General features: G+C 51.6%; 1 protein-coding gene across 1 annotated transcript in view; it reads right to left on the reverse strand.

Moving 5' to 3' along the window:
- plxnd1 (plexin D1) overlaps positions 1-27,267 on the reverse strand; it is a 185,107-nt gene that overhangs the window by 60,158 nt on the left and 97,682 nt on the right. The window contains exons 12-19 of the mRNA XM_038812197.1: positions 26,488-26,651; positions 25,374-25,525; positions 24,046-24,145; positions 19,558-19,697; positions 17,547-17,717; positions 17,227-17,317; positions 11,044-11,271; positions 2,489-2,635 (exon numbers count right to left, since the gene is read on the reverse strand). Of these exons, the coding sequence (XP_038668125.1) occupies positions 2,489-2,635; positions 11,044-11,271; positions 17,227-17,317; positions 17,547-17,717; positions 19,558-19,697; positions 24,046-24,145; positions 25,374-25,525; positions 26,488-26,651 (1,193 nt within the window). The remainder of the gene's footprint in view (positions 1-2,488; positions 2,636-11,043; positions 11,272-17,226; positions 17,318-17,546; positions 17,718-19,557; positions 19,698-24,045; positions 24,146-25,373; positions 25,526-26,487; positions 26,652-27,267) is intronic.

Here is a 27,267-nt window from a genome sequence, read left to right on the forward strand (position 1 = left end):
AACTGAGCACACTGGGATTAAACACAGAGCACACTGGGATTTAATGCAGGGCACACTGGGATTAAACACAGAGCACACTGGGATTTAACACAGAGCACACTGGGATTTACACAGAGCACACTGGGATTTAACACAGAGCACACTGGGATTTACACAGAGCACACTGGGATTTACACAGAGCACACTGGGATTTAACACAGAGCACACTGGGATTTACACAGAGCACACTGGGATTTACACTGAGCACACTGGGATTTAACACTGAGCACACTGGGATTTAACGCAGGGCACACTGGGATTAAACACAGAGCACACTGGGATTTAACGCAGGGCATATTGGGATTTAACACTGAACACACTGGGATTTAACACTGAGCACACTGGGATTTAACACAGAGCACACTGGGATTTAACACTGAGCACACTGGGATTTAACACTGGGAACATTGGGATTTAACACTGAGCACACTGGGATTTAACGCAGGGCACACTGGGATTAAACACAGAGCACACTGGGATTTAACAGTGAGCACATTGGGATTTACACAGAGCACATTGGGATTTACACTACATAGCACACTGGGATTTAACACTGGGGACACTGGGATTTACACTATACAGAGCACACTGGGATTTACACAGAGCACATTGGGATTTAACACTGAGCACACTGGGATTTAACGCAGGGCACACTGGGATTAAACACAGAGCACACTGGGATTTAACACTGAGCACACTGGGATTTAACACAGAGCACACTGGGATTTAACACAGAGCACATTGGGATTTAATACTGGGAACATTGGGATTTAACACTGAGCACACTGGGATTTAACGCAGGGCACACTGGGATTAAACACAGAGCACACTGGGATTTAACACTGAGCACACTGGGATTTAACACAGAGCACACTGGGATTTAACACAGAGCACACTGGGATTTAACACTGGGAACATTGGGATTTAACACTGAGCACACTGGGATTTAACGCAGGGCACACTGGGATTAAACACAGAGCACACTGGGATTTAACGCAGGGCACACTGGAATTTAACACTGAGCACACTGGGATTTAACAGTGAGCACATTGGGATTTACACTGAGCACATTGGGATTTACACAGAGCACATTGGGATTTACACTATATAGAGCACACTGGGATTTAACACTGGGGACACTGGGATTTACACTATACAGAGCACACTGCGATTTACACAGAGCACATTGGGATTTACACTATATAGAGCACACTGGGATTTAACACTGGGGACACTGGGATTTACACTATACAGAGCACACTGCGATTTACACAGAGCACATTGGGATTTACACTATAATAGAGCACACTGGGATTTAACACTGGGGACACTGGGATTTAACGCAGGGCACACTGGGTTTAAACACAGAGCACACTGGGATTTAACACTGGGAACATTGGGATTTAACACTGAGCACACTGGGATTTAACGCAGGGCACACTGGGATTAAACACAGAGCACACTGGGATTTAACGCAGGGCACACTGGAATTTAACACTGAGCACACTGGGATTTAACACTGAGCACACTGGGATTAAACACAGAGCACACTGGGATTTAACACTGGGAACATTGGGATTTAACACTGAGCACACTGGGATTTAACGCAGGGCACACTGGGATTAAACACAGAGCACACTGGGATTTAACGCAGGGCACACTGGAATTTAACACTGAGCACACTGGGATTTAACACTGAGCACACTGGGATTTAACACTGAGCACACTGGGATTTAACAGTGAGCACATTGGGATTTACACTGAGCACATTGGGATTTACACAGAGCACATTAGGATTTACACTATATAGAGCACACTGGGATTTAACACTGGGGACACTGGGATTTACACTATACAGAGCACACTGCGATTTACACAGAGCACATTGGGATTTACACTATATAGAGCACACTGGGATTTAACACTGGGGACACTGGGATTTACACTATACAGAGCACACTGGGATTTACACAGAGCACACTGGGATTTACACAGAGCACACTGGGATTGACACAGAGCACACTGGGATTTACACAGAGCACACTGGGATTTACACAGAGCACACTGGGATTTACACAGAGCACACTGGGATTTACACAGAGCACACTGGGATTTACACAGAGCACACTGGTATTTAACACAGAGCACACTGGGATTTAACACAGAGCACATTGGGATTTACACTGAGCACACTGAGATTTAACACTGAGCACACTGGGATTTACACAGAGCACACTGGGATTTACACAGAGCACACTGGTATTTAACACAGAGCACACTGGGATTTACACAGAACACAGGGATTTACACAGAGCACATTGGGATTTAACACTGAGCACTGACGCTTTATAGCTCCAAAGGACCCCTCACCAGGGCAAATGTGGAAAGCCGAGATACTGAGGCCTGTGTTGTAGCTGGTCAACAATTCCCTTTAATTCCTCTTACTTACTATGACAGGTAACTGTCTCTCCTCAGACTCCATCGAGACATTGACCGCACAGTGAATCTTTCCCTTCACAACATAGATCTCACAGGGGAAAGAGCCAATCATCACTTTGTATTCTTCTGGAGCCAAATTCAAGTTGTCTTGTAATTTCTGTGGAAGAGAGAGAGAGAGAGAGAGCACACAGTGAGCATCCCAACTGAGAGAGAGTGAGAGACGGAGCCTGACTGACAGACAGACAAAGATAGAGAGAGGAGATAGGACACAGTGTGCATATAAGCCATGAGAGAGAGAGACCACATAGTGCACATCCTATAGAGAGGGCAAAGTGTGCATATAGGCCATGAAACTGAGGGAGAGGGTGGGACGAGGACAGAGAGAGAGAGGATGTAGTGAGCACACAGGCCATGAGAGGGAGAGAGGAATACGCCATTTAGCCCATCAAGTCTGCTCTGCCATTTACTACGATCATGGTTGGTTGGACATTTCAAAGCTTTTACACCACCATCTCCATAAACCTTTCTGTTATTGTTAATCAGAAATCTATCAATCTCTTCAAACAGACTCAATGACCGCGTTCCAAAGATTCATAACCCTCTTTGTAACGAAATTTCCCCTCCTGGCAGAGCTGATCCACTTGTTTCCCCCGGAGAGCAGGTCAAAGTCCATTTGTAGCTTCTTCCCCTCCACCAGTAGCCGAACAGTCGGGACCGTGGAGTAACATCGGTCGACCTCCAGCATAGAGTCGACCAGTTGTTGCCTCCAGCGAGGGAATTTGACCGTTCTGGTTGGCTGCGGCCTTCTCCAGCTCTCTGACTGCCCTTTCCTGCATCTCTAGCCGCCTTTCCATGTTTTCTAGCGCTGCGTGCAGGGTGACCAATGCCCCCGCGACTGCCACTTTCACCATTGCCAACATTTCCAATTTGATGGCATCGCTGAGTTCTTCAAGTTCCTGTGTGAGGAACTCCCTCCGTTCATTCATCGGGAGGTAGCCCTGCATATGATCTGGAGGTCCTTCCCGCTCAGGTGTGGCTGGGACCACGTCGTCCTCGTGTTTAATGTCTTCTTGGTCTTTCTTTCCCGATTCTTACTGCCTTTGCCATCTCTTCAGACCCTCAGGTTGTTGCTACCTGGCATGTCTCCTTCATCGAGGTAGTGTTGGAGGAAGGCGAGGGTTCTTTTCCGCTTTGAGAGGCTTTTTTGGATTAAAAGTGCTTAAATTCGATGTACAGGTGGAAAGCCACTTTTGTGCGTCCGCTCAGCCCATCCCCGTCACCGGACCCGGGGCTAATAAATTATTATGGGAAGTTAATTGCGAACTTGCCGACACTGTTGGCCCTGCTGCACCGACTATTGAAGAAGGACCAGAGTTTTGGATCTGCTCCAACAGGCGGCTTTCATTGAGGTGAAGTGTCAGCTTTCGTTCTCGCGGCTTCTGACGCCATTTGGCCCTGGAGGTTGTTTTGGCCCACAAAATGGACGACGGGACAGAATGGCCCATCGCTGTCGGCTCTGGGCTCTTCACAGGGGGAAGATAGGGCAATTCCCCCTGTGAGGCATTGGCACAGATTTGGTGTTGGCCATTGATATTGGCGACTTACGATTACATCCTGGAGAACAGATTGGGAATGAGGATTCCCCAGGTGGACGGCCTCATCTGTCATCTGTTGCCAACCAGGCCGCCCGTGCCTGCTTGTGCTGATAAAGTGATAGCGACCTTACATTGTGTGGACACTCTGCCTGTTGCGCTGGCCCAAATACAGGTCTGGACTCAGATGGACCCAGTATTGGCCCGAGTCAGTCACTGTCTTGTATAGGTTTCAGCATCGCATGACCTGAGGGAGCTCACAACAAAAGTGGCAGAAGATGGGTCCTGTGGTGGGGTTAAATTGTGATGGTGCTGGAGAAAGGGCGCGGGTCCATTCTGAAGGACTGATAAGAGTATTGATTTATTCATAGATTTATTCATGTAGGTGCTAGTTGAATGCATGTAGCTGAAAGGTAAAATTAAGTGTCTTGACTGCAGGAATCCAATCATTCTCATATAATGAATTAACCATTGTATTCTAATGTATTCAGCATTAAGAATCAAATCCAATAATTTTCAGAAGACTGCGCAAACAGATGGTGAGCTAGTTTGATAGGCACCAATCAATCTTAAGTAATGTTTAATTAACAAATGGGAGGTTGGAGTACTTCCGGCTTTACTGAGGGACCAGGCAGGGTTGCCCCGTGTCCCCCTTGTTGTTTGCACTGGCAATCGAGGCATTGGCGATGGCGTTGAGGGATTCAGAGAGGTGGAGAGGTTTGGTGCGGGGTGGGGAGGAACATCGGCATACAACGACACCCTATGACCTGTTACTGTATGTGGCGGACCCGGTGGGAGGGATGCCGGGGGTGATGGAGCTGTTAGCTGAGTTTGGGACCTTTTCAGGTTATAAACTAAATTTAGGCAATTTGTGGTGCACCCTGGAGACCAGGAGGAAGGAATTGGTAGGCTCCCGCTTAGGCGGGCAGGGGAGAGCTTTAGGTACCTGGGGGTGCAGGTGGCCAGGGACTGGGGGACTCTCCACAAACATAATTTCACCAGACTTGTAGATCAGATGGAGGAGGAGTTCAAGAGGTGGGACATGCTGCCATTGTCGTTGGCGGGGAGGGTACAGTCTGTCAAAATGACGGTGCTTCCGAGGTTCTTGTTCCTTTTTCAGTGCATGCCCATCTTTATCCCCAGGGCCTTCTTTAGGAGAGTGACTAGCAGTATTTTGAGCTTTGTGTGGGCACATGGGACTCCGAGAGTGAAGAGGGTGTTCCTGGAGCGAGGGAGGGATAGAGGCGGGCTGGCGCTGCCCAACCTTCTGGGGTACTATTGGGCGGCCAATGTGTCAATGGTGTGTAAATGGGTGATGGAGGGGGGGGGGGGGGCGGCGTGGAAAAGAATGGAGATGGCGTCATGTAGCAGTACGAGCCTGGGTGCCATGGTAACGGCACCGTTGCCGCTTTCTCTTAAGACGTATACCACGAGCTCGGTGGCGGCGACCCTAAGAATCTGGGGACAGTGGAGACGGCATCGGGGGGAAACAGAGGGCTCAATGGAGGCTCCATTGGGTGGTAATCATCAGTTCATCCCAGGGAACAGGGATGGGGGATTTAGGGGGTGGCAGAGGGTGGGCATCAGTAAATTGAGGGACCTGTTTATTGGCGGGAGGTTTGCGGGCCTGGGGGAACTGGAAGATAAATTTGGGCTTCTCCAAGGGAACATGTTCAGATACTTGCAGGTAAAGGCGTTTGCTAGGCGACAGGTAGAGGGATTCCCTTTGCTGCCCTCGCGGGGGACGATGGACAGAGTGCTTTCGGGGGTGTGGGTCGGAGAGGGAAAGGTGTCTGACATCTATAAGGTAATGCAGGAGGTGGAGGAGTCGTCAGTGGAGGAGCTGAAGGCTAAATGGGAGGAGGAACTCGGGGAGCAGATAGAGGATGGGACTTGGGTGGATGCCTTGGAGAGAGTCAACTCTTCCTCCTCATGTGCGAGGCTTAGTCTCATCCAATTTAAGGTGCTGCACCGGGCCCACATGTCCGGGACTAGGATGAGTAGGTTCTTCGGGGGTGAGGACAGGTGCACCAGATGTTCGGGGAGTCCAGCGAATCACGCCCATATGTTCTGGGCATGCCCAGCACTGGAAGAATTCTGGAAGGGGGTGGCGGGGACGGTGTCGAGGGTGGTGGGATCCAGGGTCAAACCAGGGTGGGGACTCGCGATCTTTGGAGTTGCGGTAGAGCCGGGAGTGCAGGAGGCGAAAGAGGCCGGTGTCCTGGCCTTTGCGTCCCTAGTAGCCCGACGAAGGATCTTGCTACAGTGGAAGGATGCAAGGCCCCCAAGTGTGGAGACCTGGATCAGTGACATGGCGGAATTTATAAAATTGGAAAGGGTCAAATTTGCCCTGAGAGGATCAATACAAGGGTTCTATAAACGATGGCAGCCTTTTCTGGACTTCCTGGCTCAAAGATAGGTAACTTGGTCAATAGCAGCAGCAACCCGGAGGGGGGGTTCTTTATTGTAGTTTCTATTATGTAACTTAATATTGTGTGATTTGCGTAGTTGTTAAAATGCTGTGTTGTTCATGGAGGTGGGGCGAATGTTTATGATTGTTAATATTATTGTTATTTTTGGTATTTTATTATGGTTCGTTGTTGTTGTATAAATTCAAAATTTTTCAATAAAAATTGAGTATTTAGCAATAAGGATGTATTTTTGACATCTCCCACCAACCAGACTATCGATTCTTATCAGAAGGTAAAATAAGAGTCCCAACAAGGACCTTCACAATGGTCACCAAGGGGTCTCAAAGATGGAAATGCTGACCCGCAGCTATGTACGGCGGTCTGACATTGATGCAGACATTGAGACACTGGTTTACAGTGCATGCAGTGCCAGGAACGCCAAAGGTTGCTGCCGGCGGCACCCCTCCATCCCTGGGAGTGGCCGGAGAGGCCATGGTCAAGGCTGCACATCGATTTTGCAGGGCCCTCCTAATCGTGGATACCCACAAAGTGGTTGGACATCCACCAAATGGCATCCACTATGTCGCGGGCCATGGTCGAGAGGTTCCGCCCAATATTCTGAATCTATGGAATCCCAGAGGTCTTGGTGACGAGAAATGGGACGGCTTTCACCAGCGCTGAATTCGGGCAAATGGCATCCGTCATGAACGAAACGCACCGTATCACCGGCGCCGAATGGGCGGTGCAAACATTTAAACAGGGTCAGCAGATCATGGGCTCTCTGGAGACCTGCTTGACCCGTTTTTTGTGCTACTCCAGAACCGCGCTATAAGCCACCCCTGGGATGGCACTGTCTGAGCTGCTGACGGGGTGACGACTGCGCACTTAGTTGAACCTCGTGTTGTCCGATATTGGAGGGAAGATCAGGAACGGGCAGGAACGCTCCAACTCAGATTCGGACAGACATATGCCTGTTGGAAGATTTTCCGTGGGTGATGAGGTCTACGATCGGCATTTTGCGGATGGGGTTTTATGGATACCAGGGGTTGTGCTACAATAGACTGGACTGTTCTGCTCCTCGGTAGGGGCGCAGTGCAGGGAATGGAACCAGTACGTGGACCATCTGCGTGGCTGCAACCAGGAGCTGGTCGAGAGCCTCCCGGAGATTCCGTGGCCGATAGTGCCACTCCCTCCACCACTGCCACTTGTACCATCCCTGATGTGCACATACCCCACGGCGCGGAGGTGCTAGATGTAGGGCAGCACGGTAGCATAATGGTTAGCACAATTGTGTCACAGCTCTAGGGTCCCAGGTCTGATTCCTGGCTTGGGTCACTGTTTGTGTGGCGTCTGCACGTTCTCCGTGTGTGTGCGTGGGATTCCTCCGGGTGCTCCGGTTTCCTCCCACAGTCCAAAGATGTGCAGGTTAGGTGGATTGGCCATGATAAATTGCCCTAAGTGTCCAAAATTGCCCTTAGTGTTGGGTGGGGTTACTGGGTTATGGGGATAGGGCGGGAGTGTGAGCTTGGGTAGGGTGCTCTTTCCAACAGCTGGTGCCAACTCGATGGGCCGAATGGCCGCCTTCTGCACTGTAAATTCTATGTCGCCATATCAGACCCAGATTCGGACATGGGAACCCAGCCGACTGAGGTGACGACCAATGTGGTGACGATCTATGGCTCCGATGCATCAATGTCACTCTATCTCTCAGCCCGTAAATGACGTTCCCCAGTGCGTTATACGCCTCTGGATCCAGCGCAATGGACCCCTGACCGGCAGCCCAGGGCAAAAGGAGTCCTGCTTCTGAGGCCATCAAGATGGGTAAACTTTCACACTTGGGCAGGAGGGAGGAGTGATATATCTGCACGGGGTCACAGGGTCTGGACCATTAGATCCCCTGTGATGTCAGCCGAATATGATCTACCCCGATGAGGAGGTGGGGCTAAATCCTTAATCGGGGTTTTGGTGGGCATGAAAACCCCTGTCACAAATGTGGGTCGGTGTGGAGACCCTTCAGAGAGTGGCGAGTGTAACTTGTGTGTGAAACCTTTTTGTTCCATATCCAATATCTCTTCCTTGTGGTCGCTTGCCTGGACCTTAGAGAAACTGGTAGGGCTCCCCTCGCCTTGCTAAACCGCTGTACACCTTCCTCACAATGCATATTCCTGCCTAACTTTGTAGCATCTGAGAACTTGGAAATATTGGTCTGCATTCTCCATTCTCGAGACTGGATTCTCTGATTTTGCGGCTATGTCTGGAGGAAGCGTCTGTCTTGTGACCAAATTGTTGGCACCGCCCCCACACCGATGCTGCGCCCAGTGGGCAGCTAGCGGTCGTGCCACGGAAAGGCTTTACCTGCAAATACGAACGGAGAATGGCCGGGTTCATGGCCGCGCAGGCGCATGGCAGCGACCTGCAACGGCTGCGTCGCACAACATGGCGTCGGCCTGCCAGATAGTCCCTCCCTGTACTCCCCTCGCCACCCCCGGACCACCCACCACCAGTCCCCCCCAGCCCCCACCAAAGACCCGTCGGGCAACGGAACGGCTCCCCCCCCCCACCCCATGATTGTGGTAGTCAGGACACAGTCCGCAGCCGCCACGCGAGATCCCCGTAAACTGAGAGGACAGGCGACCGACGCCGTCGAGTAGCCGGCCCATTGGGAGTGGAGCATCGGGAGAGGGTCGCGGTGATGTTGTGAGTCCCAACGGCATGCGGCGTACTCACCGGTTATGGCTTTTTTGAGGGGCGGAGCATCTGAAAAACGGCACCCCCCCCCCCGATTTCTGCGTAAAACGGATTCTCCGGTCAATCGCCAAGCGCGATTTCAGTGTCGGCAATCGGAGAATCCCACCCAAGGTCTCCCACCAGTGGCGATTTGGGACTGGTCTCTGCAGGTGCTAGAAGCAGAGCCCAGTTCTCTCTCCTTCACATGCTAATTTATGCATGTGGGAAGAGCGCGCCAGATTCCATCGAAATCCCAATATCGGGCCGCCATTGTGAGCAAATTGTCCAACATCAAGGTCTGGTGGCGGTCCCCTTTACCCACGCTTTGCAAATCCTGCTCCTCCCTGCTGACAAGTAGGGGCATCATTCCCCCGCATCAAGATAATAACGGGTCATCCCCCCCCCCCAACAGCACATGTTCATGAGTGTGACCCTACGAACCCCCTCAGATCCCCACCATCAGAACCCCCTGCATCAGAACCTGCATCAGTGACCCACAACAAAGATCCCCCTCTTTTTTAAAGCACTTTGCTGCTTTTGATGTGGTGATGAGCTGTCAATCATAGCAAGTGTGATTAAAAAGGTTGTGGTTAGCATCAAAGCAGTGAAATTGAGATGCGGTGTCTGGACCAATAAAACGGTCAATCACCAGGTAATGCAATGCATTGCTACGTGGGAAGATTTGCATTTCAAAGGGCTTTAAAGCTCTTTGAGGTGTACTTGGTTTTGAGGAATCCTCTGCCACTGCTGCCTTAAACACTTTTGTCTGAGGCAGAAGGTGTTAGGGAAGGGTAAGTGAAAAAGCAGTGACCTTTCACTGGATAGCCTGGTTTGCTCTTCAGCTCTGGTGGGAGGGATGGGTTCTGATGGGGAGTGGTTGGGGGGGTTCAATGGGTGCATGTTGCAGGGGTGGGGTGGGGGGGGAGATTTAACCATTACTCCCATGGTGGGGACAATATTTGCATTGTGGTGAAGAGGGGGGCCTTCTGATGGCATTTTGAGGCACCTCAGTTATGCACTGATTCCCTTGACTCACTCGGGGTTGTGGGTCAGGGCCGTGGTTGGGCTAACTTGCACCAAAGCCCACAGTAGGCTCCCAATGTCTGGAAAGAGGCCCAAGTTGTCCTCGGCCTTGTCCTGCATTTTGATAACCTTAGGGCAGTGGTGTGTGTGTGTGTGTGTGTGTGTGTTGGGGGGGGGTTGGGTGAGTTACTCGCTGCAGGATTCCTACCTTCTGACCTTCTCTTCTAGCCACATATTTATATAGCTAATCAAGTTCAGTTTCTGGTCAATGGTAACTCCCAGAATTGATTGTGTGGGATTCAGTGATGGTAATGCTATTGAATGTCATGGGGTGATGGTTAGATCCTCTCTTATTGGAGATGACTGTTGCCTGGCTCTTGGGTGTGGCATGAATGTTACTTGCCACTTGTCAGCCCAAGTCTGGATATTGTCCAAATCTTGCTTTATTTCCACATGGACTCTCCAACCCATGGGTCACTGGACAGTGATCAGGAGCAGGAATCCTGGCTGATTTTCTCTCTCTCTAATTCATGGATCACTGGACAATGTTAAAGAACAAATCATCTCAAACCAAATGTTGCTAACAATATTGAGTTGAACCGTACGATGTTGAACCGTACGATGTTGAACCGTACGATGTTGAACCGGACGATGTTGACTCAATAGGCTGTGAGTGGGGTTTGTGAATAGTCACTGCGTTCACACCAGGGCCTTGAACACATCAACAGTTTTATTTCGATTCACAACAAGAGCTCCCATACGAGACATATTTTAAAATGAGGTTGGAGTGACAGACCTCATGAGTCACATACCTCAATCACCAGAGTCAGGGGTTCTCCCTGATGGTGTTTAATTAACTTCTCCTTGCGATAGAAGTCTGGGTCGCTGTAATACTGCAGGGTGAACGCTGAACTGTCTCTTGATAAAGTCGCAGCTTCCTGGTACTGGATTCCGTTAATATAAAAACGAACATTCACAGTCGAAACCAGATAGGCAGGAGATGGGCAGATGAGAGCAGTGTCACTTTCAACTACACAGGCCTGTATGAACAGGGACAGAGGTATATGTATTAATACTCACTCTCATTCACCACTGATATTCACTGACAATCCACTAACACTCCTCCACTAAAACTTTCTACCGTCCACTAATATTCACACCCTTTCACTAATACTCGCTCACTGTAGTATCTCGCACGTAACTTACAGGGTGAGAATGATTATCTTCCCTGTGACCCTTGTGGAGTACAAATTCCCTGCTGAGGGGTGAATGAGCTCTATTAACCTTTGTATAAAAGGTCGGCCAGTAAGGCAGTGGCAGAGAAGGAACCCTGTAGGATCTACCGGTAGTGTAAATGCCATTCTTATCAATAAACCTCAGTTCTTTATTGAACTAGGTTTGGACTCCCATTGTCCTTACTAAACTCCCATCCACTAATAATCATTCGCCTGCACAAATGCTCACACCCGCCCACGAATACTCACGCCATCCACTAATGGTCGCTCTCCAGTGTTAGGATAAACCTTTGGCCGCTCTGTGTTTCCTTTTTTCTATTCCTGGCCTGACTGCCTTTAATCCACCATCTTCTGGGTAGTTGTTGCAACACTGAGATTTTCATTTAAACTACACAGGATCCAAGGTTCCATTCCCGGTCACTGTGGTAGTCACCACTGTTGTATTATATTGTATATGGGTTTTACGGTAAGGCTCCTGTACTACAGATATGGGGTAGATCCCTGCCTGCTGCCTCCACCCAGTAGGTGGAGTATAAATGTGTGTGCTCTCCGTACAGCAGCCATTTCATCAGCTGCTGCAGGAGGCCACACATCTCTGTGTAATAAAGCCTCGATTACATTCTACTCTCGTCTCGTCGTAATTGATAGTGCATCAATTTATTACACAGAGATTTTTCAGAGATGGACCTCCGCATCAAGCCGATCGCCTGCAGCTGCATCCTCAAGCTGACAACTCCAAAAAGGTCTTCGCACATTGGCAAGCTTGCTTTGAAGCTTACATCGGGTCTGCGACAGACCCAATCTCAGAAGCACAGAAGCTACAGATTCCGTACACGCGGCTGAGCTCCAACGTATTCCCCCTCGTCCAGGGCACGCCTATCTACACAGAGACCATGGCACTACAGAAGGAGAATTACACTCAGCAGACCAACGAGATCTACACCAGGCACATCCTATCCACGCGGCACCAACTTCTAGGTGAGTCTGTGGAAGATTTCTGGCGTGCCCTGCTCGCCCTGGTGAGAGACTGTGACTGCCAGGCCGTTTCGGCCACTGAACATTCGAACCTGCTAATGAGAGACGTGTTTGTAACGGGCATAGGGTCTGACTACATCCACCAGCGCCTCTTAGAAGGGGCCACGCTCGACCTCGCGGCGACCAAGAAACTAGCGCTCTCGCTTACGGTCGCCTCACGCAACAGGTAGGCTTATGCCCCCAACCACATGACCCACCCCCCCTGTGCATCGTGGACCCCGCCAGCGTTCACCCCATCGTGGACCCCATCAGCGACGGCCCCCAGCCAACCCCACGCCTGCGCCGCGTGGCAGCCAACCAACCCCGGGCGACCCAAGTGCTACTTCTGCAGACAGACAAAACACCCCCGGCAGCGCTGCCCGGCGTGGAGCGCGCTTTGCAAGGCCTGTGACAAGAAGGAATCCAGTGTGGATTGCAGTGTGGCAGGCCCGCTCAATCGCCGCTACTGTCCCTGCACCCCCCATGTGCGGGCCGTGGGCGCCGCCATCTTACCCACCTCAGGACACGTGCAGCCCGTGGGCGACGCCATGACCGATTGGCACCTCGTCGGGCAACCTCGCGACCACTTCGACAAAGGTGAAGGTCGACGGGCACGAGATATCCTGCCTTCTGGATTCCGGGAGCAGAGAGCTTCATCCACCCCGATACGGGAGGCGCTGCTCCCTCGCGGGACACCCCGCCAACCAGAGAATCTCCCCGGCCTCCGGATCCCACTCCGTGGCGATCCGGGGGCACTGCACCGTCACCCTCACCGTCCAGGGTGTAGAGTTCAGCGGCTTCCAGCTCTACATCCTCCCCAACCTCTGCGCTGCCTTGCTACTCGGCCTGGACTTCCAGTGCAACCTCCAGAGCCTAACCCTGAAATCTGGCGGGCCCCTACCACCGCTTACTGTTTGCGGCCTCGCGACCCTTAAGGTCGACCCGCCTTCCCTGTTTGCAAACCTCACACCGGATTGCCAACCCGTCACCCCCAGGAGCGCCCAGGACAGGACCTTCATCAGGTCTGAGGTCCAGCGGCTGCTGCGGGAAGGTAGTATCGAGGCCAGCACAGCCCCTGGAGAGCCCAAGTGGTAGTGGTGAAAACCGGGGAGAAAAACAGGATGGTCGTTGACTACAGTCAGACCATCAACTGGTACACGCAGCTCGACGCGTACCCCTTCCCATGCTTATCTGATATGGTCAATCAGATTGCAGAATGCCGGGTCTTCTCAACATTGGACCTGAAATCTGCCTACCACCAGCTCCGCATTCGCAAGGCGGACCACCCATACACTGCGTTTGAAGCAGACGGCCGCCTTTACCATTTCCTTAGGGTTCCCTTCGGCGTCACCAACGGGGTCTCGATCTTCCAACGGGAGATGGACCGAATGGTTGACCGGTTGGGGCTGCGGGCCACTTTCCCGTATCTAGACAACGTCACCATCTGCGGCCGCGACCAGCAGGACCACGACGCTAACCTTTCCAAATTTCTCCACTCTGCCTCTCTCCTCAACCTCACCTACAACAAGGAGAAGTGTGTGTTCAGCACAACCCGCTTAGCCATCCTCGGCTATGTGGTTCAGAACAGAGTTCTGGGGCCCGACCCCGATCGCATGCGCCCCCTCATGGAACTTCCCCTTCCCCACTGCCCCAAGGCCCTCAAACGATGCCTGGGGTTCTTTTCGTATTACGACCAGTGGGTCCCAAACTATGCGGACAAGGCTCGCCCACACATTCAATCCACCGCTTTCCCACTGATGGCTGAGGCTCACCAGGCCTTCAACCGCATCAAGGCTGACATCGCCAAAGGCCGCGATGCCCGCAGTCGACGGGACGATCCTCTTCCAAGTCGAGAGCGATTCATCAGACGTCGCTCTGGCCGCCACCCTCAACCAGGCAGGCAGGCCCGTGGCATTCTTTTCCAGCACCTTCCATGCCTCCGCAATTCGGCACTCCTCCGTCGAGAAGGAGACCCAAGCGATCGTTGAAGCGGTGCGACATTGGAGGCATTACCTGGCTGGCAGGAGATTCACTCTCCTCTCTGACCAAGTCGGTTGCCTTCATGTTTAACAACACACAGTAAGATCAAAAATGATAAAATCTTGAGGTGGAGGATCGAGCTCTCCACCTACAATTACGAGATTTTTTAATCGCCCCGGTAAGCTCAACGAGCCCCCGATGCCCTATCCCGAGGTACATGTGCCAGCGCACAAGTGGACCGACTCCGGACCCTGCACGACGATCTGTCACCCAGGAGTCACCCACTTTTACCAGTTCATTAAGGCCCGCAACCTGCCCTACTCTATTGAGGAAGTCAGGGCTATCACCAGAGACTGCCAGATCTGCGTGGAGTGTAAACCACACTTCTACCGGCCAGACAGTGCGCGCCTGGTGAAGGGCTCCCGCCCCTTTGAACGCCTCAGCGTGGACTTCAAAGGGCCCCTCCCCTCCACCGCCCGCAACACGTACCCATGTCCCGATATGACGCTTTCCACCGTCATCAAAGCCCTCAACACCATCTTTGCTCTGTTCGGTTTCCCCGCCTACACCTACAGCGACCAGGGATCCTCATTTATGAGCGATGAGCTGCGCCATTGCCTCGAGCAGGACGACCAGCTACAACCCCAGATGGAGGTGGAGTGGGAGAATGGGAAGGTCTGGAAGGCCGTCCAGCAGGCCCTACAGTCCAGAAATCTCCCGGCCTCCCGCTGGCAGTAGGTCCTCCCCGACGCACTTCACTCCATTCGGTCGCTCCTGTGCACCGCGACTAACGAAACCCCCCATGAACGTCTCTTTGCCTTCCCCAGGAAGTCCACCTCTGGGGTTTCGCTCCCAACGTGGCTGGCAGCTCCAGGACCCGTTCTCCTCCGTAAACACGTGCGACTCCACAAGGCGGACCCGTTGGTCGACATGGTACAGCTACTCCACGCAAACCCGCAGTACGCCTACGTAGCGCACACCGACACAGTCTCCCTCAGAGATCTGGCACCAGCTGGGTCCCCACACACACCCCCCCTCTGCCCTGGCGCCACCCTCCCTTCCCCCAGCGCACCCCACCTCAGCCCCCTCTCCAGGACAATCCGTCCTCCCCTTGCTCCCACCCAGAGATGAAGAGGATTTCGACACGCTCCCCGAGTCACCGAAGACCAAGCCGACGCCTGAGTCGCCACCAGCACTGCGGCACTCCCAACGACAGATCAAGGAACCCGATTGTCTAAATTTTTAATCTTCTTTGTAATTTTAAAACCAATCTGTATGTATATAGTTTTCCACCACCCCGCTGGACTCATTTTTAACAGGGGGTGAATGTGGTAGTCACCACTGTTGTATTATATTGTATATATGGGTATTACGGTAAGGCCCCTATACTACAGGTACGGGGGTTGATCCCTGCCTGCTGGCTCCGCCCCCTCCTCCGTCCCCTCCTCACTCGCTCCCCCGTCCCCTCCTCATTCGCTCCCCGCCCCCTCCTCCGTCCCCTCCTCACTCACTCCCCGTCCCCTCCTCACTCGCTCCCCCGCCCCCTCCTCCATCCCCTCCTCACTCACTCCCCTGTCCCTCCTCACTCGCTCCCCCGCCCACTCCTCACACACTCCCCGTCCCCTCCTCACTCGCTCCCCGTCCTCCTCCTCGCCCGCTCCCCCGCCCCCTCCCCCGCCCCCTCCTCACTCGCTCCCCCGTCCCCTCCTCACTCGCTCCCCCGTCCCCTCCTCACTCGCTCCCCCGCCCCCTCCTCACTCGCTCCCCCGCCCCCTCCTCACTCGCTCCCCCGCCCCCCTCCTCACTCGCTCCCCGTCCCCTCCTCACTCGCTCCCCCGTCCCCTCCTCACTCGCTCCCCCCGTCACCCTCGCTCACTCGCTCCCCCCGTCCCCTCCTCACTCGCTCCCCGTCCCCTCCTCACTCTCTCCCCCGTCCCCTCCTCACTCACTCCCCGTCCCCTCCTCACTCACTCCCCGTCCTCTCCTCACTCGCTCCCCCGTCCCCCGTCCCCTCCTCACTCACTCCCCGTCCCCTCCTCACTCGCTCCTTCGCCCCCTCCTCACTCACTCCCCGTCCCCTCCTCACTCGCTCCCCCGTCCTCTCCTCACTCGCTCCCCCGTCCCTCCTCACTCGCTCCCCCGTCCCTCCTCACTCGCTCCCCCGTCCCCTCCTCACTCGCTCCCCCGTCCCCTCCTCACTCGCTCCCCGCCCCCTCCTCACTCGCTCCCCCGCCCCCTCCTCACCCGCTCCCCCGCCCCCTCCTCACTCGCTCCCCCGCCCCCTCCTCACTCGCTCCCCCGTCCCCCGTCCCCTCCTCACTCGCTCCCCCGTCCCCTCCTCCGTCCCCTCCTCACTCACTCTGCTGACCTCTCCCCTGTCCCCTCCCCCGTCCCCTCCTCACTCCTTATTCACTCCCCATACCTTCATTATTCGCTCCTGTCCCGTTTGCACACTCACCGACCCGGTTAGCACTCACTCACTCCATTAAAAAGAACTCTTATCCCATCAAATCAATTGTTGTTCTGCCCACATATATTTCAATACGGAGAACAGCGTCATATTAAAGCAGTGAAGTACAAAGCTGTACTTTTTAAGTAGATTCCCAATCTTTATATCTGTATTATTGAACAGACAGTCCTTCCATTAAAAACACATGATTCCTATTAACAGGACGGTAATCATATTTAAATCAAAACCTGCCCTATTAAACAGTGTGTGTCTGTGTAAATCAAACATTTTGCAGATAAGGTTCAGAGAGAACTCACCGACTGGGCTTTCCCACTGCCTGCAACCTCCATGTGTACACTTTGTGCTAAACTGAATCTCTGGCCTTTCACAGTGATTCTCCTCCCTCCACTGTCAGAGAAAAGAGCAGGTTACAGCAGTCAACAATAACATGTACAAATGTCCATCACAACATGATTCCTCCCCACAGCCAGTGAACAGAATTCAGGCCCTGGGGAAACTGGCAATGCCAACAAGAGACGCCTTAGTCAACAGCAATATAGCAATAGTGCCTAGGAGGTAAATATAGAGATGACAGATATAAATGGGCCTTATCTCCGTGTTCATTGCTCTCTGTTACCTGACATAGCTGGTGTTCGGACTGATACTGTCTATTGATGGATTCTCACGATAGCTGAAGGTCATGTTCCTGCCGATGCAATATTTCTTCTCGAATTGGACGCAAATGGGAATGGCTGACCCGGGTCCAGGCAGAGCCGGCATCACACAACTAATCGAGGTCCGTGTCCGCCTTAACACAACGGAGAACATATCAGAATCTCTCTAATTCAGGGTTAACATTTCAACCAAATAAAACTAAGTTTATCTCGAACGCTAAATGGTGATAAATGCCCCAAGGCACATCATGAAGGTCAAAAAAGCTTGGTTACACCGTGGAACGAGGCATTAGGGGCTGAATTCTCCATTTCTCTGGCTAAATGCTGGTTCGAACAGAGAATCCACCGGAGGTTCAAGTGAAAATAATCGGCACCGTCCCCTCACCGATTCCGGTACTGGTAAGGGGCTAGCACCGGCTCCGACTGAAACACCTGCCACCTGTGCCGAAAGCGGCTGGAGAATGGCCACACCGCTGGCCACGCATGCACATGGCTGACGACCTGCACCGGTCGCGCCGTACAACATAGCGCCGGCCGTGCGCGGATCCAACCCGCCATCCGCGACCCACAATGGGGGAGCCGATGGTGGAGGTGTTCTGAAATTGGAGGGTCGCTGGTGGAGGTCTCTCTTATGGGGTCTCTAGTCAGGGCCTTTGTAATGAGGGTCTCTGGTTGGGGTCTCTGAAATGAGTGGATCTCTGGCGGGGGTCTCTGTAATGGGTAATTTTCTGGTGGGGTCTCTGTAATGTGGGGGTTCTGGTGGGGTGAGGTGGGCAGGTGTTGCATTGTGGGAGAGAGGGTGCCCTCCGATGGACTTTGAGGCAGTTCCTTTAAAGAGTTACCCCCTTGGCCCACCGCGAGGTCCGCCGTGCCAAGTCTACATCAGAAAATATCTGCACTAATTCCCACCTACGTGAATCCCGACCAGGAAGATCGGAGATTCACGGGGACTTGGAGAATCTGGTGGCCAACCTGTGTACATCCTCCCTCTGGCGCGTATTGCGGACATCGATCCGGTCGCCAACGGGGACTGGAGCATCGATGCGGTCGCCAACGGGGACTGGAGCATCGATGCGGTCGCCAACGGGGACTGGAGCATCGATGCGGTCGCCAACGGGGACTGGAGCATCGATGCGGTCGCCAACGGGGACTGGAGCATCGATGCGGTCGCCAACGGGGACTGGAGCATCGATGCGGTCGCCAACGGGGACTGGAGCATCGATGCGGTCGCCAACGGGGACTGGAGCATCGATGCGGTCGCCAACGGGGACTGGAGCATCGATGCGGTCGCCAACGGGGACTAGAGCATCGATGCGGTCGCCAACGGGGACTGGAGCATCGATGCGGTCGCCAACGGGGACTGGAGCATCGATGCGGGTCGCCAACGGGGACTGGAGCATCGATGCGGTCGCCAACGGGGACTGGAGCATCGATGCGGTCGCCAACGGGGACTGGAGCATCGATGCGGTCGCCAACGGGGACTAGAGCATCGATGCGGTCGCCAACGGGGACTGGAGCAATCGATGCGGTCGCCAACGGGGACTGGAGCATCGATGCGGTCGCCAACGGGGACTGGAGCATCGATGCGGTCGCCAACGGGGACTGGAGCATCGATGCGGTCGCCAACGGGGACTGGAGCATCGATGCGGTCGCCAACGGGGACTGGAGCATCGGAACAGGATTGGTGCTGTTATTGACAATGCTGGATTCTCTGCTGCATCGGGAACTCCCCCATTGGGCGGTGGAGAACCCAGCCCACTATATATACATTGTTGATGTTGCTGAGAGTGACAACTCCACATCTTGAACAGGTACCTTCAGACTTCTTGAAAGCTTAAGCTTAAGCTAAAATAGAAATATGTATAAAACTGCCTTCATGGCCACACCAATTGCGATCATCCATTTTGAATTCCACATGCTCTTTTGCACAATGATGCGAGATATGAACACAATGCTGATGGTTAAATGTCTTACTTTAGATCGGTACAGTCCTTGGAGCCATTGATGGTAACCCTCACAACAGTGCCAATGTGTAAGTTGGTACCATTGATGGTAACTTTGGTCCCTCCAGCTCTGGGCCCTCGATCTGGATATATCATGTAGACTTCAGGAAGCTGTTCAGGATAAAGACAAACAGAAACCGAAGCTAGAATCATTATAGAATCCCTACAGTGCAGAAGAATGCCATTCAGCCCATCTAGTCTGCACCAACCCTCTCAAAGAGAACCCTACCCCACTCCCCCGTTTTATCCGGATAACCCCACCTAATCTGCACATCTTTGGACTGTGGGAGGAAACCAGAGTGTCCGGGGGAAACCCCCTCAGACACAGGGAGAACATGCAAACTTCACACAGACCAAGGTCGGAATCGAACCCGGGTCCCTGCCGCTGTGAGGGTAAAATTTGTGGGAGTGATATCTGGGGCAATCTCTTTACATCCAGTTAAATCCATACTGCAGCCAACAAATCTGCAGATTGTTCTTGATAAATTATCGACAGTATGAAGTTAGGGATATTCTCATTGAGGTCCCCAAGGTTACGAAGTTCATCTCCAATATGAATAGTAATGTGCATGGGTCTGTGAGATAGTACTGCTGCACATCCCAATGGCCATTCTCCACCCCCACCCCAATGTCCATTCCCCATGCACATCCCAATCTGATATTCCCCACCCCAACACTCACGCCGATACGCATTCTCCATTCCTGTATGTCACACTGATTGGGTTTCTATTTAGCTTTGAGCACAAGCTGAAATGCTGAGGCCATGACTGCAGCAGTGAGTGAAATGTTCCCTGCCAGCTGGCTCCTTGTCGAACACCCACACACAAAGCCATAAGCTCAACAGCTTCCAGGATCACAGATTCCCCCCAGATAGCTTACAATGCAAAGGCCATGAAACAATTCCTTTTACAAAGCTGGTTTAAAACAGAATTCTCCACATCTCAATATCCAGTTGTTTCCTGTTGTACCCTGGGTTATTGTAGAATTTACACAGAACACTCCCTCCCTTTGTCAATGTTCCAGAATGTTCTATGTTTTGATTCAGACTCCCGGAACAGACCACACCTGGCCGGAAGAGTCCCAGAAACCGAGAGTCCATATTTAGCTACGCTCACATCCCAGAGGATAAGACTCTAATCATGGAGGTACACAAACAACAAGAAATTAAATTTCAGCATCTAATGCACCACTTCATTTCAAAACTTGTTCAAAGGAATTAACGTGAACCAGAGACAGTTTCAGAATCAACAATAGGTTCAAATCACATCAAGTTTCAAATAAAAATTCAGACAATTGGTTTATATACAGAATAACATATATCCGGGAGTGAATTACAGACTGGAATCTAATCGAGGGGTTCAGTGTGGTTTATATATAGAATAACTGATACCCGGGAGTGAATTACAGACTGGAATCTAATCGAGGGGTTCTGGGTGGTTTATATATGGAGTAACAGATATTTGGGAGTGAATTACAGAATGGAATCTAATCGAGGGGTTTGGGGTGGTTTATATATAGAATAACAGATACCCGGGAGTGAGTTACAGACTGGAATCTAATCGACCGGTTCGGGGTGGTTTATATATAGAATAACAGATATCCGGGAGTGAATTACAGACTGGAATCTAATCGAGGGGTTCTGGGTGGCTTGTATATAGAATATCTGATACCCGGGAGTGAATTACAGACTGGAATCTAATCGAGGGATTTGGGGTAGCATTGTTGATAGCACGATCGCTTCACAGCTCTGGGGTCCCAGGTTCGATTCCGGCTTGGGTTACTGTCTGTGAGGAGTCTGCACATCCTCCCCGTGTGTGCGTGGGATTCCTCCGGGTGCTCCGGTTTCCTCCCACAGTCCAAAAGATGTGCAGGTTAGGTGGATTGGCCTTGATAAATTGCCCTTAGTGTCCAAAAATTGCCCTTAGTGTTAGGTGGGGTTACTGGGTTATGGGGATAGGGTGGAGGTGTTGACCTTGGGTAGGGTGCTCTTTCCAAGAGCCGGTGCAAACTCGATGGGCCGAATGGCCTCCTCCTGCACTGTAAATTCTATGATCTATGATCTATGGAATGTAATCGAGGGGTTTAGGGTTTTTTATATATAGAATAACAGATACCCGGGAGTGTGTTACAAACTGGAATCTAATCAAGGGGTTCGGGGTGGTTTATATATAGAATACAGATACCCGGGAGTGAATTACAGACTGGAATCTAATCGAGGGGTTTAGGGTGGTTTATATATAGAATAACAGATACCCGGCAGTGAATTACAGACTGGAATCTAATCGAGGGGTTCGGGGTGGTTTATATATAGAATAACAGATACCCGGGAGTGAGTTACAGACTGGAATCTAATCGAGGGGTTCTGGGTGGTTTATATACAGAATAACAGATACCCGGGAGTGAGTTACAGACTGGAATCTAATCGAGGGGTTCTGGGTGGTTTATATACAGAATAACAGATACCCGGGAGTGAGTTACAGACTGGAATCTAATCGAGGGGTTCGGCGTGGTTTATATATAGAATAGCAGATACCCGGGAGTGTGTTCCAGACTGGAATCTAATCGAGGGGTTTGGGGTGTTTATATATAGAATAACAGATACCCGGGAGTGTGTTACAGACTGGAATCTAATCGAGGGGTTTGGGGTGTTTATATATAGAATAACAGATACCCGGGAGTGTGTTACAGACTGGAATCTAATCGAGGGGTTCGGGGTGGTTTATATATAGAATAACAGATACCCGGGAGTGAGTTACAGACTGGAATCTAATCGAGAGGTTTGGGGTGTTTATATATAGAATAACAGATACCCGGGAGTGTGTTACAGACTGGAATCAAATCGAGGTGTTCTGGGTGGTTTATATATAGAATAACAGATACCCGGGAGTGAATTTAATTGAGGGTAAAAGCAAATTACTGCGGATTCTGGAATTTGAAACGAAAAAGAAAATGCTGGAAAAACTCAGTGGGTCTGGCAGCATCTGTATGGAGAGAAAAGTGCTAACGTTTCAAGTCCAGATGACCCTTTGTCAAAGCTAAAGATAGAGAAATTGGGAAATATTTATACTGTGGAGTGAGAATGAAAGATAAGTCATAGCCACAGAAACCCAGGGAAAAGGGGACCTAATTGAAGGGTTCACTTGTTTTTCCATTTGAATTCAGTTTTTTGTGTAAGAAATGTGTAAATAATTACTTTAGTATCACTGGGAAATCTTTGTATGTTGTAAATATTATATATGTTTCCTATGGTTGAACATTATAGAATCAGGGGGCATAGATTCAAGATAAGTGGCAGGTGAAGAAGGGACATGCGGAAGAGCTTTTTTACACAGAGGGTAGTGGCCGTCTGGAATTCACTGCCCGAGTTGGTGGTGGAGACAGAGACCCTGAACTCTTTTTAAAAGTATCTGGATCTGCACCTTAAGTGCTGTAAGCTACAGGGCCATGGACCGGGTGCAGGAAGGTGGAATTAGAAAGGGCAAATGTGCTTCCTCGGGCTGGCATTGTGAAGATGGGCTGAATAGCCTCCGCCTGTGTTGTAACTTTTCTATTATTCTATTCTATGCAATTCTATTCAATTCTTATATTGTATATATTGGTTCATTCAGCTTAAAATAAATGTGAGCTCTAAGCAGTGAGAATGAATCATCCTGATTAATTGGCACATTATCAATTGTCACTGAAGTGCATCCTGTGACTGCTGTGACAAACTTGGCACTTCCTGATTGAACAAAACATCTTTAATGCTAACCTTCTTCCCTTCAAAACATGTTTTACCCTTAACTGAACTTCAATGTTTTTAACTAACTTCTCATAAGTCCTGCATTCTCTGTGATATAATAGACGGTTTTCCTGACTCCGATCATTATCTCCACAGAAACGTCCTCCTTTAAAGTATCCCGGAATCTCCGTCCTGCCTGCCTCATCAAGCCATCCTCCATGGCTCTCTTCCATCCTCTCTCCTGTTAGCCTGTGAATTATTCTCCCCAGTCCCTCACCTCCTGTGTCTGTTGTCTCTCTCTCTCCACTGTTATTATTTTACTCTGCCTGTCACTGTTCCGCTCCTTTCTACATTTCAAATTCACGCCTGGGGATCAAACTTATTTTCCTTTATTCAGGATTCCAAAAGTCCTTAGCCTTTCTGTGCCCATTTGTGAACCTGCCCAGACTCTACGCTCCCAAATCAGCAATGTGTGTTTGTGTATTCTTACCCATCTTAACACTAACATTTACATTCTGGCCCAGCATCCAGTGATGGGGAGTCAGTCACAGCTAATTTTGCTGCAGCTATGTATTACTGATCTTTGCTTTGACTGTGGTCTCAGGTAAACCAATCAGATGGCGTTCGTCCTTTTCAACAATACGTGATGCCTACTTTTTCTAATATTGGATATTAAAATCTGTACCAGTTACAGGAGAGCTTGCTATTGTTTAAGGGGATGCCAATGCTGCTACTTACCAGGAATGAGAATCTCTGGTTGGAATGCCCTTCCTCCTGCACGCTCACTTTCACTGAGCCTGTAAACTCTCCATCAGCTGGGCTGGTACGACACACAATCCTGCAATAATACAATCATTCAGCAAAAAGTAATATCAACACTTCTCACAGCCCCTCCCTATCCTTTCCCCTTTCCCCTTTCCCTCACAGCCCGTCCCCCTCAACCCCTCCCTGTCCCCTCCCTAATCCCCGCACAGCCCGTCCCCCTCAACCTCTCCCTACCCCGCCCCTATCCCTCACAGCCCGTCCCCCTCAACCCCTCCCTGTCCCCTCCCCTATCCCTCAGAAATCATCCCCCTCAACAGGGGCTGGTTTAGCTCACTGGACTAAATCACTGGCTTTTAAAGCAGACCAGCAGCACGGTTTGATTCCCGTACCAGCCTCCCCGAACAGGCGCCGTAATGTGGTGACTAGGGGCTTTTCACAGTAACTTCATTGAAGCCTACTCATGACAATAAGCGATTTTCATTTTCATCTCCCTGTCCCCTCCCCTATCCCTCAGAAATCATCCCCCTCAACCCCTCATGTCCCCTCCACAATCCCCTCACAGCCCGCCCCCTCAGCCCCTCCCTGTCCCCTCCCCCCAACCCCTCACAGCCCCTCACAGCCCGTCCCCCTCAACCCCTCCCTGTCCCCTCCCCTATCCCTCAGAAATCATCCCCTCCCTGTCCTCTCTCCCCAATCCCCTCACAGCCCACCCTCTCAACCCCCTCCCCTTTCCTCACAGCCCATCTCCCTGTCCCCTCCCCATCCCTCAGAAATCATCCCCCTCAACCTCTCCCTGTCCTCTCTCCCAATCACCTCACAGCCCGTCGCCCTCAACCCCTCCCTGTCCCCTCCCTTTTCCCTCACAGCCCGTCCTCCTATCCCCTCACAGCCCCTCCCCATCCCCTCACAGCCCCTCCCCCATCCCCTCACAGCCCCTCCCCCATCCCCTCACAGCCCCTCCCCTATCCCCTCACAGCCCCTCCCCTATCCCCTCACAGCCCCTCCCCTATCCCCTCACAGCCCCTCCCCTATCCCCTCACAGCCCCTCCCCTATCCCCTCACAGCCCCTCCCCTATCCCCTCACAGCCCCTCCCCATCCCCTCACAGCCCCTCCCCCATCCCCTCAGCCCCTCCTCATCCCCTCACAGCTCCTCCCCATCCCCTCACAGCCCCTCCCCAATCCCTATGCAGCCCCTCCCCATCCCCTCACAGCCCCTCCCCCATCCCCTCACAGCCCCTCCCTAATCCCCATGCTGCAGTGAGGAGGTGTAAAATGAAGAAACAATAGTCAGTTTACTTACTGCTCCGATACGATGTAACTCTCCTGCACAGGGGTACATGATATTTCACCAATGTGAACACCATCAACTATGTCACTGAATCTGCGACCCAAGTTCCTGCCTCGTATTGTGAGGAGAGTCCCTCCAACTACAGGACCAGTCAGCGGCTCGATCTGAAAGACACAAACCCTTCAGTCAGCTGCCTCCCTCTCACACAGCTCCAGTTAACCAGGGACAGCTGAAAACGCCTAATTATAGAAATGTGTTCCTGGGATGTGGCTAGTTCAGCATTTATTGTCCATCCCTATTTGGCCTTGAGAAGGTGGGGGTGAGTTGCATTCTTGAACCGCTGTCGTCCATGTGGTGTAGGTACCATCACCGTGCTGTCAGGGAGGAAATTTTAGGATTTTGATCCAGTGTCAGAGAAGGAATGGTGAGTTACTTGGAGGGGAACCTCCAGGTGGTGGGGTTCCCAGGTGTCTGCTGCTCTTGTCCTTCTAGACAGTGGTGGATGTGGATTTGGAAGGTGCTGCCTAAGGAGCCTTGCAGAGTTACTGCAGTGCATCTTGTAGATTGTACACATGCTGCCACTGTTACTCGGTGGTAGAGGGAATGAATGTTTGTGGAAGGAGGAGCAATCAAGTGGGCTGCTTTGTCCTGAATGGTGTTGAGCTGTTGGAGCTGCACTCATCCAGGCAAGTGGAGATCATTCCATTACACTCCTAACTTGTGCCTTGTAGGTGGTTGACAGGCTTGGGGGGGGGGGGGGGGGGGGGGGTCAGGAGGTGAGTTACAGGATTCCCAGCCTCTGACGTGCTCTTGTAGCCACAGTATCTATGTGGCTAGTCCAGTTCAAATGTGGTAAATGTTAACCCCCAGGATGTTGATATGGGGGATTCAGTGATGGTCATGCCTTTAACACGAGGAAACCCCTTCATAGATCTCCACGTATACACATGCACACACATGCAGAAGCAAACACATGTGCAGACAGACACCTTTGCACGCATACTGCCCTGTAGCAGGCGGCCCCAGCCAATGATCACAGTCTGTTTGCCTGAAACCTCAAGCCAATAGCACGAGCAAAGAGGAAAGTGGGAACACAGAAAGGTTGTGTTTTGGGATGAGTACTGACCTGCTGGATCTCGGGGGCAGGGCAGCTGTCCTGAATCTGTCGGCAATCATGCTGCAGTTTACAGCTCTGTGTACTCTTGCACCAGGCACACTGATGGCCTTGGTCTTGCCGACCCCAGCAAGCTGAGCAGTCACTGCTCCCACTCTCACAGTTGTACACTTCCACTGCAGAAACACATCAAAACTGTACCAGTTAGTGCTGTCCTCGGGGGGGATCTATATATACATCCGCCTGTTTAATGAGCTTTGCTAACAGTTTCGCACTTTTGGAGAATGTTTAATAAACTACACACAGATCTTCATGTACAGATCCTCAGCACTGAGTAACAGCAAACCCAAAACCAGTATGAATGTCCCAATCTCATCTCCAGGAAACTCAAACTGCGATTCCCAACACCATACCCTTTGTAGTTCCAGATTCCGCTCTAGTCCCATCAAACATTCCCAGGACAAGTACAGCACAGGGTTAGATACAGAGTAAAGCTCCCTCTACAGTGTCCCCATCAAACCATCTCAGGGCAGATACGGGATGGGGTTAGATACAGAGTAAAACTCCCTCTACACTGTCCCCATCAAACACTACCAGGATAGGTACAGCACAGGGTTAGATAGAGAGTAAAACTCCCTCTGCACTGTCCCCAACAAACACTCCCAGGGTAGGTACAGCACGGGGTTAGATAGAGAGTACAGCTCCCCCTACACTGTCGCCATCAAACACTCCCAGGATAGGTACAGCACGGGGTTAGATACAGAGTCAAACTCCCTCTACACTGTCCTCTGC

This window comes from Scyliorhinus canicula, chromosome 11 (assembly GCF_902713615.1).
Source record: "Scyliorhinus canicula chromosome 11, sScyCan1.1, whole genome shotgun sequence".
In the NCBI taxonomy this organism is placed as follows: domain Eukaryota; kingdom Metazoa; phylum Chordata; class Chondrichthyes; order Carcharhiniformes; family Scyliorhinidae; genus Scyliorhinus; species Scyliorhinus canicula.